The 19200-nt window shown below is 49.5% G+C and overlaps 6 protein-coding genes across 6 annotated transcripts; 3 read left to right on the forward strand and 3 right to left on the reverse strand.

Moving 5' to 3' along the window:
- Window positions 1-333: 333 nt before the first annotated feature.
- atm1 (ATP-binding cassette Fe/S cluster precursor transporter ATM1) lies at window positions 334-3473 on the reverse strand (the record flags this gene model as incomplete). The annotated part of the gene is made up of 8 exons (XM_033567123.1): window positions 334-413; window positions 495-711; window positions 782-1828; window positions 1890-2158; window positions 2215-2329; window positions 2389-2448; window positions 2516-3169; window positions 3387-3473. The coding sequence occupies 8 exons, from the start codon at window positions 3471-3473 to the stop codon at window positions 334-336; spliced, it is 2529 nt and encodes an 842-aa protein (XP_033429118.1).
- A 276-nt stretch (window positions 3474-3749) lies between these two features.
- AIM24 (AIM24 family protein) lies at window positions 3750-5403 on the forward strand (the record flags this gene model as incomplete). Its single annotated transcript, XM_033567124.1, has 7 exons — window positions 3750-3954; window positions 4064-4182; window positions 4258-4329; window positions 4379-4549; window positions 4605-4723; window positions 4788-5007; window positions 5077-5403. 7 exons carry the CDS (start codon window positions 3750-3752, stop codon window positions 5401-5403), a joined length of 1233 nt encoding a protein of 410 aa, XP_033429119.1.
- A 734-nt stretch (window positions 5404-6137) lies between these two features.
- Window positions 6138-8506, reverse strand: ATNIH1004_002433 (kinesin family protein; the record flags this gene model as incomplete). Its single annotated transcript, XM_033567125.1, has 3 exons — window positions 6138-7715; window positions 7770-8179; window positions 8239-8506. 3 exons carry the CDS (start codon window positions 8504-8506, stop codon window positions 6138-6140), a joined length of 2256 nt encoding a protein of 751 aa, XP_033429120.1.
- A 1364-nt stretch (window positions 8507-9870) lies between these two features.
- On the forward strand, window positions 9871-12744 carry SEC24 (COPII subunit SEC24; the record flags this gene model as incomplete). Its single annotated transcript, XM_033567126.1, has 3 exons — window positions 9871-10404; window positions 10463-12109; window positions 12169-12744. The coding sequence occupies 3 exons, from the start codon at window positions 9871-9873 to the stop codon at window positions 12742-12744; spliced, it is 2757 nt and encodes a 918-aa protein (XP_033429121.1).
- A 3714-nt stretch (window positions 12745-16458) lies between these two features.
- On the forward strand, window positions 16459-17760 carry PMK1 (mitogen-activated protein kinase; the record flags this gene model as incomplete). Its single annotated transcript, XM_033567127.1, has 5 exons — window positions 16459-16568; window positions 16620-16815; window positions 16883-17264; window positions 17325-17672; window positions 17732-17760. The coding sequence occupies 5 exons, from the start codon at window positions 16459-16461 to the stop codon at window positions 17758-17760; spliced, it is 1065 nt and encodes a 354-aa protein (XP_033429122.1).
- Window positions 17761-18142: 382 nt separating this feature from the next.
- On the reverse strand, window positions 18143-19194 carry ATNIH1004_002436 (uroporphyrinogen-III synthase HEM4; the record flags this gene model as incomplete). Its single annotated transcript, XM_033567128.1, has 2 exons — window positions 18143-18831; window positions 18906-19194. 2 exons carry the CDS (start codon window positions 19192-19194, stop codon window positions 18143-18145), a joined length of 978 nt encoding a protein of 325 aa, XP_033429123.1.
- Between the last annotated feature and the right edge of the window lie 6 nt (window positions 19195-19200).

Consider the following 19200-nt stretch of genomic DNA (forward strand, 5'->3'; position numbering starts at 1 on the left):
TATTGATTCTTGATAGACCGATATTCGTATAGAAGTTTTTTTTTTTTTTTCTTTCGATCCTCTGAGTATAGATCTCCTCAAAGAGCCCTATCGACTGATCACCGCAGAGTACTGAATATTCTGAGAATATGAGAAAGTCGCACGAAATGGCGTCTTAGTGTCCTTTTAGAATTCGCCGGTTGTTCGGACTAAACGGAAATATATTGTCACTAGTGACCCAATGGTTCCGTCCACAATGCAACAAGGAAGAACTAGCGTCTCTATCAACCTATCTAGACAACCTACATTGAAGGTAACTAGGGAAGAAGGGGGGAAAAGATCAGGAGGACCGGTTTATTTCTGCACGTCTGATGTCTCTTCATGTTCAGCGTTGCGCTCATATTCCTGGTCCTGAGCGAGTGACGTTTCCTGCGCTATATATGCATGAAAACCGGCGTTAGCTTGCACCCAATCGGAATATAAATTAAAAAAAAAAATATTCCCTAGTTGCTTACCATTCCAGAGCTCAGAATAGATTCCACCCAGCTCCAGTAGCTCGCGGTGCGACCCCATCTCTGCCACGCTTCCCTCCTTCAGCACCAGAATCTGGTCACAATCATAGATAGTCCGCAGTCGGTGTGCTACAAAAACGCTGGTGCGTTTCTTCTCCTTCAGAATGCTATTGATATTCTGCAGGAGCGCCTGCTCAGTGTAGGTGTCCAGCGCCGACGTCTACACTCAACGGGTTAGTTTTAGTTTTCGTCGCTCCTCCTCTCACCGCAGGACATGGACTGGAACCTACCGCTTCATCGAAGAATAGGAGCTCCGGGTCTTTCAGGAGCAGTCGAGAGATGGCCAACCGTTGCTTCTCGCCACCAGAAATCATCATCCCGCGCTCCCCGACTGACGTCTTGTACCCGTCGGGGAGTCGCTCAATCAACTCGTGAATCCGCGCTCGTTGCGCGGCCTTGCGGACTTCATCGTCGGTCGCGTCGATTCTACCATAGCGGATGTTGTGTGCGATGGTGTCGTTGAATAAGGGTGTATCCTGGGGGACAACACCGATCGCCTTGCGCAGACTCTCCAAGGTGACGTCGCGGATATCCTGCCCGTCAATCAGGATTCGCCCTTGCTGCACATCGTAGTATCGGAACAACAGCCTCAGGATCGTTGACTTGCCACACCCACTGGGCCCCACGATCGCAAACCTCTGACCAGCCGGGATCGTAAAGCTTGCGTTCTTCAGGATGGGCCGCTCGGGGTGGTAGCCAAAGGTAACATTCTCGAACCGGATCTGGCCACCCTGCCGAAGCTCAAGCGGCTTCGCGTTTAGCTTCTCGTTGATGTTCACATTGACCTTCTGCAGGTTGAACAGGGTCTCCATGTCCAACAAGGACTGGCGCAGCTCGCGATAGACAGAGCCAAGGAAGTTCAGCGGGACCGAAAGCTGAAAGACGAGTTGATTGACCATGACCAGGTCGCCGACGGTCAGGGAGCCCGCAGCAACTCCATTGGCCGCGAGGTACATCATAGCGGCAAGGGCGCTGGAGAAAATCATGTTCTGGCCAGAATTTAGGAAGGCCAGCGAGGTCGTTACCTTGATGGACGCCTCCTCGTACGCTTTGAGCGCCTTGTCATAGCGCGCGACCTCAAACTTTTCGTTGTTGAAATGCTTAACCGCCTCGTAGTTGATCAGGGAATCCACCGCAACCGTGGCACCGCGGTTGTCCGCCGCATTGGCCTGCTTTCGGAATTTGGTTCGCCAGGCAGTGGTGGTTATTGTAAACGCAGAGTACGCGACCATGGTGGTGGCCGTAATGGCCGCGAATTGGAAGCCATACTGGTAGGTCTATCCAACGCAGTTAGCGAAGCTCGTGGTCGATTCCTAGGGACACATTTGCATGCCATACCAATATTCCGCACACCATGGAAATTTCCAACGCGGTTGGGACCACGTGGAACACCATGGATGTCAGCAAGAAGCTAATTCCTTTTGTTCCTCGATCAATCGCCCTCGTCAATCCACCAGTCTGTCGGGTGAGGTGGAAGTTCAGGTCCAGTCGTAGTAGATGCTCGAAGACATTCCGTGCGACTTTGCGGATTGCCTTCTGAGCAACGCTGGCGAAGACCGCATTTCGGAGTTCTTGGAAGAGCGTAGCACATATCCTAGTCGCTCCGTCTGAACGGCTGCCGTTAGACACTGTAGAGCTCGAAAACGAGGCAGCCATTGCTTACAGGCTATGATCATAGACCCAGCCACCGTGTATGCCGTACCACCGAGCGCTGCAAAATCCACATTCATCGAATCAACGATGCTCTTGAAGTAGAAGGGCACTTCGACATTGAGAATCTGCAACTCATCGTCAGCGATCACCACAGCAATAGCTGGCTCCGTCGACGCATCCTGACCTTGGCTCCAACAAGCAATGACAAAGCAGTTCCAACACGAAGTTTTGTTCCCCAGTCATCCTATATGGTTTCTCCATCAATACCTGAAAATTTTCAGCCTATAACGGCTTATTCGGGCTCCTCCTACCTTAGGCCACAGGTACTTAGCCATCTCTTTCATTATCGCCCAGTCGGCCTTTCGCTGTTCCTTTTTCACGACGATGGTCTCGCCGAGCAGGTTCTTCTCCTCCGTCTTCGCCTTGGGGTCCTTCCTGGTATCTTTCGAACTCTGTACAACTGCCGCGTCTACCGGTTGTGATGTGGATGGAGCACTAGGACGTGGGGTATTTCGTTCCGTTGGAGATTCGTCCGCCGCCTGCTTCTTCAACGGACCTCCTCTGGTCGAGAACGCCCTCAGTTGGGCCCCATAGCATGTAGATGATGCCCATGGTGACGCGTGCGGTACGACCAGGCCGCGCTGTAGGAAGTGTGTGGGGATGCGCACGCAAGGCGATCGAGCTGCCCTGGGCAGCATGATGGCCGGTAAAAGACTCTTCGAAACAAGCGAGATGATACGCTGAAGGTTTCCAATCGATTCAATGGCGCATTGTGCAGGAGGTGCAGCCCTTGTCGAAGCGAACGGCGTTGTCGTGTGGTAATGCGATTGGGACCGCCGGGTTCGGAGGAAAAGAGTCGATGAGGGAAGCGTCGGCCTTTCTGTCGCAATCACCGATGCATTCCTGGAAGCCTCCCAGCTTCCTCCTTGGTGTTTTCTCTGTCTCGTTCCTTTTACTCCTAGGTTCTACCGCCGGTTAGCAACTACAAGTAGGCAGATCATTTCTGTACGAAAATTGATGGAGTTGGATGGTGCTGTATCTACTAATTAAGGTCTCGATATCCGAAACCTTTGCCCTAAATGTCTACATACCTCTCAGCTGAGAGTTAGGTAGCTCTCTGATAGTATCCCAAGGCAATGCTTAAAAAAAGGCATCTCCGGACTCTTTTTATGCAAATTGTACTATGAATCGAAGAGTTGAGGTATCCATGACATCAGAGGGAGCGTAGTGCAGAATATGACATGCTTGAGCCTCCACCTGGGATCGCATTTCCGGGAGGAGATATGAAATTTCAGACCCCCCAAGACCATCCAAGCTATCCTCATACAAGTCAACCTAGATATCTGGAGTGACTGTGCTGCGTAGTGATTTGATAAAAGTCGTTTCCCCCTGCCATCTGGGTGCCAAGCCTCAGGCCAGCGCTTTTCCCGATTAGGAGCCTTCAGAAGCAGCAACAGCAAGAATTACTGCGCAGAACGAGCAGCACATCCAACCCATTTCCCCTCCTCTGTCCTTCTTTCTGCGCGGTTTTCCTCAGGAACGACAATGAGTCAACCCTTGAGGAGAGGCGTGGGGACTCTCTCATGCACCCGAGTCCTCCCTCCACGAGCGCGACCCGGAGCGTCTTCATTGCACCGCGCATGGCAAACAAGATGCCTTCAGATTCGCGCTACTCCTGCGGAACAGCCTGCGTCAGGCAATGGTGATCACCTTCCCTTTGCCGGCTCTCCGAGCTCGGCTGAATCAACTGGTATGCCCCCTTCAGTGTCAGTGTCCAGGTAGTCATAGGGTGAATGGCACCTCCCTACCTACCTAATCTCCATTTCGAAGGATCCCCTGCTAACGAGCTGCGATTGTAGACGCCCGGTTCGATGTCATCGGAGCCCCGTACTCCCTCTTGTCAGTTTCACTTTCCGCCTCGCAGAACCTGTACACGCGACGAGGGACTTTGGTGGGATTAAGTGGGAAGGCAGATAATGTATGCAGGAACCTCCCCCCTTGGGTACACTCGGTGATCCCATCCATTGACTATTATTGATGCCTGAACACTCAGGTAGTTTCGACATTGAGTATTTTGGAGCCCTTTCGACGAGCAGCCGTTGGAATACCTTTTCTGTACCAGAAAGTTCGTTTAATCCGTCAACACTCCGAATGTTATATTGATATCGTGGCAGGTGTCCTCGGCTACGCCGGTAACTGCCCTGGTTTCCGTTCGGTCTCCAGTTACATCTTTTGCGGTTGTTCACCTCAACGGCTCCGTGGACTGGATGGTAGCCCAGAGACAAGCACTGCTCGCCTGGACAGGACGTTCTCTCTCTGTCCGGCCGACAGTCAACAGAAGCCTGGTACGTTTTCGCTCTATGGCGCCTTTGATCTGAACATCCGGACTAACGTGCGAAGAGCTTGGCTCACTGGGGTAGTTCTGAGGTCACTGGCAGAGGACTGTTGGCACTAGTTGGTACCGGTCAGTTATATTCGATTGAGCTTAAAGCCGGAGAACAGTACATTGTACACCCAAGGTATGCGTTTGCTCTTTTGTGCACCTCCGATGTGGACATAATCATGCTAATAATCGGTGTTAAGTAATGTCGTGGCGTACACTATCTCCTCCAACCCCCCTCGTCCCTACCGCTTCAAATCTACGACCTTGAAATTCCAAGTACCCGGCCTCAAGAGTCTTCCGAAATTCGTCCAGGATTCCAAATTCATCCGGGATATGTCGGATTCGAACACGTGGAAAACAACGATGAGGATATTGCACAAGATCCGGACTTGGTCTCGGATGACCATTTGGGGGGACAGAGTAAGTTGACGTGATACGCTACTCGGACCACTCCAACAATGGCAGACACTAATAGCTACTAATATTCAGCTCTTCCTGCAATTTGACGGCCCTACCACTATCATACTACAAACCAGAGGCCCTCGTATCAACGAGGTCCTGACCTCACAGGAAGTAAACGAGATTGCAGACTCACCCAGGGGACTAACCACCGGCCCTGCACGACCGACTGAAAAGCAACAGCCATTCGCAGATGAAGAATTCAGACAGACAGCCGAGGAAGCTCTCCATGCTGCGCCTGCTCCTTCGAGGACGATAGAAGAACTAGAAATGGAACTCAAAGGGACAAGTCAAAGTATTGCCAAACTTACCAAGGATGGGCAAGTGGTCTTTGAGAAGGCAGGACAGAAGAACTAATTATAAGATCTGCTATCTCCTTGATGCGTAGACTATGGAGCGAATTACCTATCCAATATTTGTCGCCCCTACAGTGTCAATCAATGTACTATAGACAATGAGCATGGTGAAATTTGACACGAATCTTTTTTTTTTTTTTTTGGCTTTCCTTCCCAACTTTAGCCTTCAACACTGGCACGTATTCCATCTTTTATATTGGTAGCCCAACTGACAACCACAGATCCATGTTCTCGGTAGAATGCTCTGTGAGTTTGTAGTATTTAGAAAACGCGCCATTCTTAACTCTACCTGCTGAACCCTCCCTGTTTTAGATTTCAGACTAGTAAGGTGTCGTACTAGTATACTGACATCAAAGCCAGCAGGAGAGCGCCTCGGAAACGGAGGAAGAAGGAAAGAAAAATGTAAATAAATGCCCTGAAACCATAATAGATCTTGAAAAAGTACCCAAGAGGACACAAAATGCATACAGCAAGAAAAGGACAAAACTCTACCAACGCCGTCGCTGATGGAAAATAGAAAACAAAACAAAAAAAAAAAAAAAGGCACCATCACAATGCAAAATGGTCCATATGATAATGCACCAAAATAAAAGCTGAGTTCCAAACGAACTTGAGCGGAATGCATTAAAAAAAAAGAAAAAAGGACAAAATGCAAGACCTGTCAAGATCAGATCCAGCAATGCTCATTCTCGAGGCTCCGGGAAATGCAAATCTCAACTTGTTTTTACCGTTTGTCTATACCAAAACCCCATTTCTCATGCTTTCAACGGTTTTTACACCCACCCCCTTTAGCTTGCTCAGTTCTGTGAGACTGTTGATCTGCACGTGGGGTGAGTCGACGTGGCCGGCTGGGTTTTGGTCCATTTCACACAGACAATCAACGATGGCTTCTGCCTTCTTGACCCCAACGCCTTTCAATAGTTTGATTTGGCTCACATCGCGCGAGTTAATGATCGATAGAAGGTGGATTGTCCGAGGGGACGGTGTCGGCTCATCGCATTTGACGATATCTGATTCCTCGTCAATGCGAGACTTGGTCTTGGTGCGCTTCTTGCGTCTCGGATGATATGCTTCTAAGTCGTTGTCATCGCTCATCCCCCCGAAATTCTCTCCTGGGTTCTCGTAGTCTGAATCCATATCCCAAGCGTGACGCTTGGTGCCTACATTTGCGGGCTGCTTTTTAATGGATAGAATACTTCCAAGCTCTCTTTTGGCTGACGGAGGAGCCGGAGTGCCTGTGGGTCCTGCATCCAAGTGAAGTTTGGCCTGGATACGTTCCTTTAATCTAGCAATCTTTGTCGCAAGCTTCTCATTGTTTGGGAAGAAGGGCAACGCCAACTGATACATCTTCAGCGCATAGGTATCTTCTCCACGCCCCTGGTGCTGTTTAGCCATGAGCAGGTACGACAGCCCCTCGGCCCTTGCGTCCTCGGTACCCTCGATACGCTGTTCAAGAAGCTCAAGCCGCTTTTGTACTTTTTCGTTCAATTCGCGGACTTGAGTTTGTCTTGATTGTTCACTGGCAGCCCTGACGGCTAGGATTTCCTCTACTTTCTTTTCCACCATTTCCTCGATCATCGACGGGGAGATGTCCTCATGGTGCTTATGCACTGGCATAGGTTGTGCAATGCGACTGGTCTTCAAGGGACGAGATGAATGAGGATCAGAAGTCAGTGAGGGTCGTTTGGGCATTTCCGGCTTCTTGAACTGCGTGGACTGTCTCGGAAGAGGCTTATCAGAGTAGACGTGGAATGCCTTCACCGGTTTACCATCACCAGGCTTGGCCGCGTCCTTGTTGGTTGCGGCGGCAAGGCTCACGTTTACAGACGCTGTCAACGGTCGTAGAGGTTGTCGTTGAGAGCTTGTTACGGAAGGCCGCGTTGCTGGTCTTGAAGGTCCCTTGAAAATCGGCTCATTCTCCACCTCACGCACCTCAATCTTCTTCGTACGATTAGCAAAATTGAGCGAGCTCAATGTGTCCAAATGATAGGACTTCACGGGTGCAAGGTTGAGAATCATCACTGTCAACCCATTGTTCTGGCCCAATGATAGGATTCTTGTCATCTTAGATTCCCGGTACGGGATCCTTTGGTGCTTTTTACCGATCGCCTCCACACACTGTGCCAAAACGAAAAGGCTTTTGTTGATACTGGCAGATTCAACCATGCGCTCCTTGTCATTGTCTGTCCGGCGGTTGTCTTCGGAGCCAGCTAGATCGATGGCGGATGCGGTACTGACACAAATCTTATCATCAGAAGCAATTGTTAACTTGACACATAGGATAGCATGAGACCGCGAGGAGTGAGCATTTAACTATGCTGGACGTTAGCTATGTCTCATAGATGTTCCACATTGGAAAGTACCGACCTTCGTTGCAGATGTCGATCTGTTTATGTTTGCGTGATCGTACAGGGCCTCAAACTCCTTCAGATTCGAGCAAGGTTTCTCCGTCAGACCTACAACTACAGTCTTCCCGCCATTATCTCGAAGGGGCAACCCTGCAAATGTTCTCTTCTCCGGAGGCTCGAACAAGTCGTAGACTTTGTCATTGTAAATCTCATAATAGCTTAAGGAAACGTTGACTGTCGTCTTTCCTTCGCTATCCTTTTCAATCTTGCGGCTGCGCCTGTAAATGCTACTCAAAAAACGGGGGATCACGCCTCTATCCGCTAGGCTTTTACCGCCTCGCATAGTATGCGTTTTCCCGGTCCCTGTCACTCCATATGCGAACAGTGTGACATCAAAGCCGTTGAAAAGGTGTTTGGTTGTAGGTGCAACTGCGACGCGAGTCAGTATATTAAGGACCATCCCAGGCATCAGGCGATACGGCACGAACCTTCTGCGTCGAAGAGCTCCTGCTGCGAGGCATCCGCGTCGTACACAGCATTGAACTGGAAAGAATACTCCTCGTTTTCATTCTTTGGGTTTGGGATCCGCACCATAGTATCCCGATCCCTTAATGCTGCCAACTTTGCATTTTCCTGTGAGCTCTTTTTCTCGACCTTCCCGGGTACCACTTGGTTCGATCCGCTGCGGAGGATGACGTCCAACTCTCGCTCTGACTTCAAGAGTGGGCGAATACGTGCAACAACCCGAACGCTCATCCTGCTGATCACGACAATGCCGTAGGACTGAACTGCGTGGTTCAGTATGCGATTCCGGAGCCGCTTGCAATCCTCGGATTGGAATTTATAGGTGCTGCATATAGACCAATGGCCGTGGAATAAGTGCAATAGTCAATGCACTATGAGCAATTTAACTCTGGTGTCCAAATCCAAAGTACTTCGCTTATTGGATCCAATGGAAATAAAAACCCCCCAGTTCTTCAGTGAAGCAAAAACGCCGAAACGCAAGAATGAAAGAAGAGACAGCCCCGGAAGAAAAAGAGAAAAGGAAATCGGGGCTTATTCCTATGAGAGCCAGTGTCCGTTAGGGGATGTCAGAGTAACGCTGAAAAGAACGGAGAGGCTCTTTGGAGAGCGATAGGGAGACGACGTTTTGGTGCGATTAGCAGCGGTCAGCTGTTGGCACGGCAACGCCAAGCTTCCGCAGGCATTCCACATGGGGATCGAGGTAACTAGATAGTATAGGAACGGTAGCCACGGGTCCAGCACGGTTCAAGATAAGACGAACAGGTCAGGATTATATTAAAACAGCTCCACTGTACATGTATGGAGTGCAATCAACTCCCCATCCGCTAGTATCCTTGTTATAGTATGATATGCCTGACTACATTGGTCCTCCAGGATGGATCACCGACGAGATACCACCTTGACTATTTCTCTCTTTCTACTCTTTATAGTGGTCTCACACACTGTATGTATTGCATACATATGAGCTCTGTGAGCATGGAATGAGCTATGAATATCTCCGTATTCTGTTGAAGTATATATTAGTTATTGATGAGATCTTCGGTCATGAACATACACAAGAGAAGCATACCTGTCAGTTAACCAGTACCCAGACCATAATTCCCATGAAGCAGTCCTCTTTGAATTTATCCCCTCTCCGAACCCTCAAGTATTCAGTAAGTTCCCTCCTTGGTGAAGGCGGCCAACCTGTGGGGCTCGCTGATTGGCCCGAGCAAAGGCGGCTGCAAAGGCCACCGTAAACCATCCAGTCCAGGTCAGTCCAGGTCAGTCCGTCGTGACAACCTCTCACTTGTTTCCCCCACAAGGACACGCTGACCGGTTCTTGTGCCATCTACGCGTCGTCTGATTGTTTATCTTTCAGACTGAGTTTGTAGTCTTTGGCTTGGTCAGGCTCGGTTATCGTTGTTAGTATGCAAAGTCCCCCTGGGAAATTCAGTTCCCCTCCTGCTCAGACCTCGGTGTCCTGACCGCAAGCACAGTGAGGGTTTAACGAACTTCCGCGACGCTTGCATATACCTAGCTCATCTTCGAACCACTTCGTCAACAGATTTCACCTTCCACTAAATCCCGAGAAAACCAACTATTTAGAATCCTTCATGGCAGCACCACAAGGAGGTTATCCTCCCCAAGAAGGGTACGGTCAACCGGTCGGTTACGAGTCTCCCACTCAACAACCCGCGGGGGTAGTTCCCGCCCCTGCCCAAGGACAAGCTGGAGGAAAAAAGAAGCGAGCATACGCTGGAGAGGCCTTCGAGTTTGGTTCGGGTGCCAATGCGGCTCTAGGAGGTCAACTGCCCGCCGGTGGTAGCTATGGAGCCTATCCACCTCAGCCCCAAGTTGCGGGATATCAGCAACCGACGGCATACGGAGCCGATCCGACCCAGATGCATGCTGCTGCTGCTGCTCCAGCTCCAGCTCCAGGATATGCCGGGCCGGTCGCTCATATGACCCAGCAATTTGGCGCAATGGGTATGGCCGATCCGCACCTCATGCCGAATCAGCCTCCCCAGCCGGCTCCCCAGATCCCACGGCCTATCCTCAACCAACTCTATACGACGGATCTTCTCACGCAGCCATTTAATGTTGCGGAACTTGACTTAGCCCCTCCTCCCATTATTTTGCCACCGGGGGTATGCACAAAGAATCCTCTTCCGTACGTGCGCGGCCACATCACTGACCTCTTGCTAGACTAGCGTGTATCCCTCCCCTACTGCCAATTGCCCTCCGAAATATGTCCGGTCAACGCTGAATGCCGTGCCGACGACTCACTCTCTTCTGAAGAAGTCGAAACTGCCATTCGCTCTGGTCATCCAGCCATATGCGGCCCTCCACGATTCCGAAGACCCTATCCCAGTCATCCCAGACCAAGTGATCTCGCGTTGTCGACGCTGCCGATCCTACATCAATCCCTTCGTGACGTTTCTTGATCATGGACACCGCTGGCGTTGCAACATGTGTAATTTGACGAATGACGTGCCTCAAGCCTTTGATTGGGACACCACCCTCCAAAAGCCCGCGGATAGATCGCTGAGGCCCGATCTAAACCACTCAGTGGTCGAGTTTGTTGCCCCCCAAGAATACATGGTCCGGCCTCCGCAACCTCTTGTCTATCTCTTCCTGATCGATGTGAGCTACGCTTCGGTCACCAACGGCCTCTTGGCCACGAGTGCTCGGTGTATCAAGGAAAGCCTGGATCGAATCCCCAATGCGGACCGCCGGACGCGTTTGGGTTTCGTCGCAGTTGACTCGAGTCTACATTACTTCAGCATTCCCCGCGATGGCTCGGAAAATTCGGATCCTAGGATGCTCGTTGTCAGCGACCTCGACGAACCTTTCCTCCCCATCCCTGGAGATCTTCTCGTAACGTTGAGCGAATGCCGCGAAAACATCGAGACATTCCTTGATAAACTGCAGGAGATGTTCCAGAGCACTCAGAATAATGGCTGTGCAATGGGATCTGCTTTGCGTGCTGGTTACAAGTTGATCGCACCTGTTGGCGGAAAGATGACCGTACTCAGCTCGTCGCTCCCGAATATTGGACATGGTTCTTTGACCATGAGAGAGGACAAGAAGGTTTTGGGAACGAGCAAGGAGAGCAGCTTACTGCAGACGGCAAACAGCTTCTACAAGAGCTTTGCTGTGGAGTGTTCAAAGGCACAGGTTTCTGTGGACATGTTCTTGTTCTCTTCTCAGTATCAGGACGTGGCATCCCTCAGCAACCTGCCAAGGTATACGGGAGGCCAGACGTACTTCTATCCCGGCTGGAACGCTGCTCGTGGAGAAGACGCAATCAAGTTTGCTCGGGAGTTCTCTGATTACCTTTCGTCAGAGATTGGGTTGGAGGCTGTGCTCCGTGTCCGTGCTACGACCGGTCTGCGCATGAACACATTCTATGGAAACTTCTTCAATCGCAGCTCTGACCTATGCGCCTTCCCGGCTTTTCCCCGCGACCAAGCGTATGTTGTGGAGGTCGCCATCGATGAGACGGTCACGAAGCCGGTCGTGTGCATGCAGACGGCTGTCCTTCATACTACATGCAACGGCGAGAGGAGAATCCGGGTGTTGACCTTAGCCCTCCCTACTACTCAGAGCCTGCCCGATGTTTACGCATCGGCAGATCAGCAAGCGATCGCCACTTACTTTAGCCATAAGGCTGTGGAACGGACACTTGGAAGTGGTCTGGAACCCGCCCGTGAGGCGTTGCAGGCCAAGATCATTGAGCTTCTCTCGACCTACCGAAAGGAGCTTGCCGGTGGAAGCGTCAGTGGTGGTGGCCTTCAATTCCCATCGAACTTGAGAGGGCTTCCAGTTCTTTTCCTGGCCATGATCAAAAACGTAGGTGCCCCTTCCAACCCACTGCACTCGCTTGCCAGTTGACTGACATTGTTATGTAGCTTGGCCTCCGGAAATCCGCACAGATCCCGACCGACATGCGGTCTGCCGCCCTTTGCTTGTTGTCGACGCTTCCCCTACCCCTTCTCATGCAATATATCTACCCGAAGATGTACTCCCTCCATGACATGCCGGACAACGCAGGGTTGCCCGATGAGCAGACGGGCGAAATTGTTCTTCCCCCATCGGTGAACTTGTCCTCTGAGCGCGTTGTCCCCTATGGACTTTACCTCATCGACGATGGCCAGACGCAATTCCTCTGGGTTGGCCGTGATGCGGTCCCACAGCTCATCATAGATGTTTTCGGCCTTACCGACAAATCGCAACTTCGCGTGGGCAAGCAGAATTTGCCCGAACTGGACAATGATTTCAATCAACGAGTACGGGCAGTGGTTGAGAAGAGCCGGGACCACCGGTCGAAGGGCGTTGGCAGCATTGTGGTACCACATCTGTACGTCGTGAAGGAGGATGGAGAACCTGGTCTCCGGCTGTGGGCACAAACCATGCTTGTGGAAGACCGGGCCGACCAAAGTGTCAGCTTGGTGCAGTGGATGGGGTCTTTGCGCGAAAAGGTTTGATTCCCCTTTTTTCCTTTTGGTTCCCCAGCTATTTTTCCCCTCAGTACTTCGCCATTTGTGCCCATACCTGAAAGTCACTCGACTGACGAGGTTGAACACGCCTACAGGTTGTTCAGTAATGATAGTTCCGTCTTTACAAAGAATTTTGGTAAATTATACGTGCAAGATATCAATAAATTCCAACGATCCCGTTTTTTGTCTATCGGTCTCGAATTCAGGTGTCGGCATACTCGAGTGTTCGAACTGTACGAATATTGCATATCCACCTGTTTTCTTTAGTCTTATTGGCATGTAGTATCACTCCCAAATCATCATATATTCTAAATCCCCTCACTCTATCTCTTTTCGGCCTTTATTTTCTTTCTTGGTGACCCAAAGCCTAAAAGGACGCAAAGGATATACATACACATGCGAAGTATGTATAGTCCAGTTCCGGTTTCTTGTCGATTATTTTCCCTTTGGATCCCAATGCATGATTATCAGCCCATAGACGCCGAGCCCTGTGTGCAATGGGAACATCGTGCATTGGTCTCAGCGTCTGTTAGGCCGATCATGCACAGTAGACTTTAGATCACGGCTTAGCATGGCAGACCCATCGGTACAATAACAGCAAATCAGCACCAGGAATAACGGTGCAACACGGAACAGAACTATGCCAAGGCAGAAAATCGCACGCACGAATCACCTTACGCAGTGACTTGTGACGACTGTGATCCAAAGCAGTAGCGCAGCGTCTGAGAAGCATAGATGAATGGACATTGGCTCTCCTCCATGTTGGTGCTTACCTTGAGCTTGCATATAAGTAACTATTTGGATTCTTTTCCGTACTATGGAGTGTCTCGATAGTAACTATTATTGGTTTCTCAAAAGGTGATTAAAAAAAAAAAAAAAACAACCACAACGAACATGGATGCAATGCGAGTCCCATAGGGGCAAGTTGATTAGCGCCGTGACGAGTTAGTCGGGCATAAGGGGGAATGTGGATGTGGAGGGCAAAAAAAAGTGGAATTGAAACGCTGGTTGAGACAGTAGTGTTGACGGGAAAGTTGGACTCCCCCAGCTGGAGAAGGAAATCGTTAGTTACAGTTGGACTGGACCATGAGAAATGAGAACCAGCCTGTTTCAGTCGATCTGGCATACCTGTAAGTCAGAAAAATGAGGCTGGATTGAACTCGTGTTACTATGGGGTACAAGATTTGGCATGGCGTCTAAATGGGTCCCTTTAATGGATTTACGTATTACAGTAATACGTGAGCGTACTGTTTTGTATGGTTAATTTCCAAAAGATTCTAGACTCCAAGTCTGGTACTGAGATAGGAGGTAAAATTGATATACTGAGGATCTACATCTATCTGCTATTAGGGTAGTACAGAGATTGTCTTTGAGGAAGCTTGATGTCTGCTAGTATAAATGCTCGAGACTCTTTGAATATTGTTAAATGACAATGTCTATCTTCTACCGCTGGCTGGGTACAAAGAATACCACTATAGCAAGGTCAGCAAAAGTTAAAGTATATTAATAGGCAATGCAATTGAGGCAGATTTGGACTGCAACTTTACAGTTTAAGTATACATCGTTTACTTGGTAGGTATGTTTACAGACTAGTACTTACCTACTGGCTTCAATATTAGACACTGATTTCTCATGTACACTTGTTCTCTGCTGTAGAAAGATGCCTACGAACTAAGCGCTCCATATTAAAACTGTGATAATTTCGATTCGAGAGTAATCTGAAATGTCCTCTGCAAATTAAGTAAATAAATATTATAAAGTTACTGGTTCAATACTCCAGATTTAGGCAGCGAAAACTTGGCAATTGAGGCAAGCATATCTGACATCTACAGAGAGAGCAGGCTCTTTATTACAGGAAATATTTACGGAATACACTGAAATCATTTAATATGGATGCAAAAGAATAAAAGTCGAGGTCTAAAAGATTAAGAGAAGCCAGTATCAGTATATACCTAATGCTACCTAAAGTCCATAAAAGGTATAGCCTATGAAAGGCCGGCATAGGACTCTGCCTACTCTGTCCACTGTTTGTACAGGGTCTGCGGAAGTTTATTTCCAGGCAGGCTTTCGTCCCAGATAAATGTCTCGAACCTTTAATGTCTTCTGACTAATTTCCCGCTGATTCTCGATAAATCGATTCATGCTCTTAAGTGGGTGTTTATCAATACCAGTCATACCAAACCAAGACAGTTCTGTACAATACCATACAGGATTTCAGATACCGTACCGAAGAGGAATGGGAAGTGATCACAACAAGAAGTAATGGAAATAGGAGGAGCGAGCAACGGAGGGAATGGGCGTTTAATCTGCTAATTGCTCTCCTTCAGGTGTTGGACGGTCTGATATCCCAGTAGGTATGGACATAGTATGTTATGTATATATGTAGGTCCATAATGAGTACAGAAGGACCTACCGTTCCTAGCCGTATTGACCCTATCGATAGCTGACTGGCGATCACAGTCGAGGATCCAGGAACCCTGCACTTTGGCACATGATCTGTCCTCTTCATCCGGGTTGGATCTTGATCTTATGGGAACAATTAATAACATCATCATCACCATCATCACCATTACCATCCCGGGCCTATTCTCATTTCATTCATTTCCCCCCTGTTGCTTTTGATATCAGAAGCCGTCCCCCTCCATTGCGGCCCCACCCCACTCTGGCCGATCCGCACCCGGTTTATTAACTTCCCTTATTCTTCGCATTTGATCATTCTTAGTACCTATTTAGTTACCTAGTAAGTGGTCTTAGTGACTTCCTGCTATTATTACTACCATCTTTCGGGCTCTACATCTAGCCCCTCCACCTTCTCCTCTCCTCTCCTCTTCCTCCTCCGGCCAGGTTACCCACTGGTCCTTTGACACCACCACTACGACCTATTTCTCTCATTCATAAATCCCGAGTCGGAACGCAAGAGACAGACACACCGCCGAGGAGATTATAAATAGAACGCAGCTGTGAAACATTAATTTCAGGGCTAAAACCCCGGGGTTCTGATTGAGAGGGTACGGATATTCTTCTCCTTTTTGTGCTGTAGACCCGCATCAATCTCAACTGTTGTTGAATACCCCCCGCCTGACCCTGACCATTGACGTACTGATATTCTGTATCAGGATCATATCTGCCAACGACCGACTTGAGTTCTGTTTGTGCTGCTTACGCTCCGCTCCGTCCATTCTTCGCATCCGGCCTAGTTAATACCCCCCCCCCCCTCCCGGCGGAAATCCAACCGCCTGAAATCCAGCGCCGAGTCGTCTTTCTTCCCGGATTTCTTCCTCCTGAGCACTCGACGGCATCGGACACAACCCAGCCTGTTTCAGTAGTACATCCTACCCCGCATCCAGCTTGACAGTTCTCGAGCGACTGTCATTTATTCCCCACCGTCAGGGTATGCGAGACTGCTGCAGCTAGGCTATCAACAACCACTCCCGGGAACTATTTACAGTGTAAACGAATGTAAGCGCCATTTTCTTGTTCAAGCCAAGTATGGACCTGCTGTTCTTGGCGCCGTGTCAATTTGCTGGTGATGATATACCCGGATCCAGTCTGGAATCCCGATCCTTTGTTGCTAAGCACTGGGATCAATTCTAGCTGCCTTCCTATTCCTGGTTGATTCAGCAGTAACCCCCACTCGACGAGCCTGCTCCGGCCATGTACATACCTGAACTAACGTCGATCTAGTTCGGATAGTCAGCAACCATGGTGCAGCAATTGCCTCCCCAGGGAGGATCTCGCAAGATCTCCTTCAACGTTTCCGACCAGTATGAGATTCAAGATGTCATTGGCGAAGGTGCCTACGGTGTTGTCTGGTAAGAGCCAGCACAAACGACGGGGGAGGTGACTGGTGCTAACCTCCGTAGCTCTGCTATTCATAAACCCTCCGGCCAAAAAGTCGCCATTAAGAAGATCACTCCATTTGACCATTCGATGTTTTGCCTGCGAACCTTGCGTGAGATGAAGCTGCTGCGGTATTTCAACCACGAGAACATCATCTCTATCTTGGATATCCAGAGGCCTCGCAATTACGAAAGCTTCAATGAAGTCTATCTAATTCAGGTAACCTGGCCTGATTTTGTTTTCCTGAGACCTCGAGAAGAAACTGAATTGCTGACCGATATTATAGGAGTTAATGGAAACAGACATGCATCGCGTTATCCGTACCCAAGACCTCTCTGATGATCATTGCCAATACTTCATCTACCAAACCTTGCGTGCTTTGAAAGCCATGCACTCAGCGAATGTTCTTCACCGTGATCTCAAGCCATCGAATCTTCTTCTGAATGCAAATTGTGACCTGAAGGTCTGCGACTTTGGCCTAGCCCGTTCGGCTGCATCGACCGACGACAATTCAGGCTTCATGACGGAATACGTGGCGACTCGATGGTACCGCGCGCCGGAAATTATGTTGACCTTTAAAGAGTATACCAAAGCGATCGATGTGTGGAGTGTTGGCTGTATCTTGGCCGAGATGCTGAGCGGCAAGCCTCTATTCCCGGGCAAAGACTGTAGGTTCATGTGGTCCGGATGAAACCGAAACCTACCGAACTGACATAGGATTTCGTTAGACCACCATCAATTGACGCTCATTCTGGACGTCCTTGGGACACCAACGATGGAGGACTACTACGGAATCAAATCCCGAAGGGCTAGGGAGTACATCCGATCCCTTCCCTTCAAAAAGAAGATTCCCTTCCGGGCTCTTTTCCCCAAGAGCAACGAGCTAGCGCTGGATCTCTTGGAGAAGCTTCTGGCGTTCAACCCTGCAAAGCGTATCTCGGTTGAAGACGCTTTGCGCCATCCATATTTGGAGCCTTACCATGATCCCGAGGATGAGCCCACGGCTCCTCCAATCCCGGAAGGGTTCTTTGATTTCGACAAGAACAAGGATGCTCTCAGCAAGGAGCAGTTGAAGAGTGAGTCTAGCCTTTGAGCAAGCGTGAGTAGTCCGAGTTATACTAACAAGTATCTGCAGTCCTGATTTACGAGGAAATCATGCGGTAGACGTCCCGGTTAAACAGGATGTGCCCATACAGGGCCTGCCTACATTATAGGGTTTGGCAGAGAACAGAGACGAGGCAGAGGACCAGCAATGGAGGGTTGGTTGACTGAATCACGCACATAATTTCACCGTTGCATAGATGAATGCCAGGGTAATCAATCACGCTCACGCATTCCAATTACGACATTTGTCTCGACTGTCTCGAATGACATTAGCCTTTTTTAACACTTTGATTGTTCGGCGTCTACTGCTCCTACCATAGTTTAGTAGTTATTTGAGATAAGCCGGCCCTAACATGTTTCATAGCCCGTCTGAATATACATATCTGCTTTGTATGGGTATATACACAAAATCTACGTAGTCCAACTAAAAATTAAAAAAAACTCACAACCCAGCTCTCTCCATAAACATCTCAATACCTAACCCCACGCCCTCCGGACTCGGTTTCTCCGCACAAACCTCAGGCACAAACCCAAATTGATTCCGAAGATGTTCTCTCGTCGTCGGTCCAATCGTCGCAACAAACACCCTCTCCATCCTCCTATTCCCATCAGTATCATCGCTAGTAGCTCCTAAAACCTTTAACATTGCCTCACACCCGGTCGGCGAAAACACCACCACCCAAACCACCCGGTCCGTATCGACAGTAAGATACTCCTTTGCGCTGCGCATCGCAGCCCCGAATTCCTCTTCGAATGACTCCATCACTCCCGTCTCGTACACCACTAATTCGTCGACCGCGATGCGTTGCGGGGGATCCGCGCCCATTAGTGTCTTCGAGATAATGTCGCGGCGTTGTTCGCCGACTAGGAAGAGTAGTGGTGGCGGCGGCTTTTTGTATGTAGTAACTTTTTCTTCTTTTTCTTCTTCTAATGCTTCTGCCGATGTGGTACTGTAGTGACGGTTGTAATGGGTGAGGATATACCGTGCTAGAGATTCGCCATTTCCGCAATCAGAGCCGTGGATACTTGCCCCCCGGAGATGAGTATCGCGAAGGGTAGTCAAAGAGCGAGAGGTAGCTGGTCCGACGGTGTATAGAATAAGATCTTGAGAGGCGGAATGGGAGATTGATTCTATTTTGTTCGTACGACGGTTAATCTCTCTCTTTACTTCCCTCCAGGAAGGGAAGGTTATGGAGTAGACCTACCGTCAAGAGAATCTAGTAATTTTGCAAATCCCTCGACTGCGCGTTGACTAGTGAAGATCAATCCGCCATATTTCCGGCCAGGACCGGGGTTTAATGCCCCTGACTTGAATAGGTGGCGGACGGTTTGGAGGTTCTGGTCGTGGAAGTGGTGCTCTAGGACCGGGATGAAGGCGGGGTTGTAGTTGTGGGTGGAGAAGAATTCATTGTAGCCGTCTGCTGGGGTGGACTTGGTTTTGAGGAGGAGAATTGGGGTCGTGGAAGACGAGGGAAAGGAAAAAGATGGCGGCATGGTGTG

This window comes from Aspergillus tanneri (genome assembly GCF_003426965.1).
Source record: "Aspergillus tanneri strain NIH1004 chromosome Unknown AapTan_1_pilon_pilon_pilon, whole genome shotgun sequence".
Lineage (NCBI taxonomy): Eukaryota > Fungi > Ascomycota > Eurotiomycetes > Eurotiales > Aspergillaceae > Aspergillus > Aspergillus tanneri.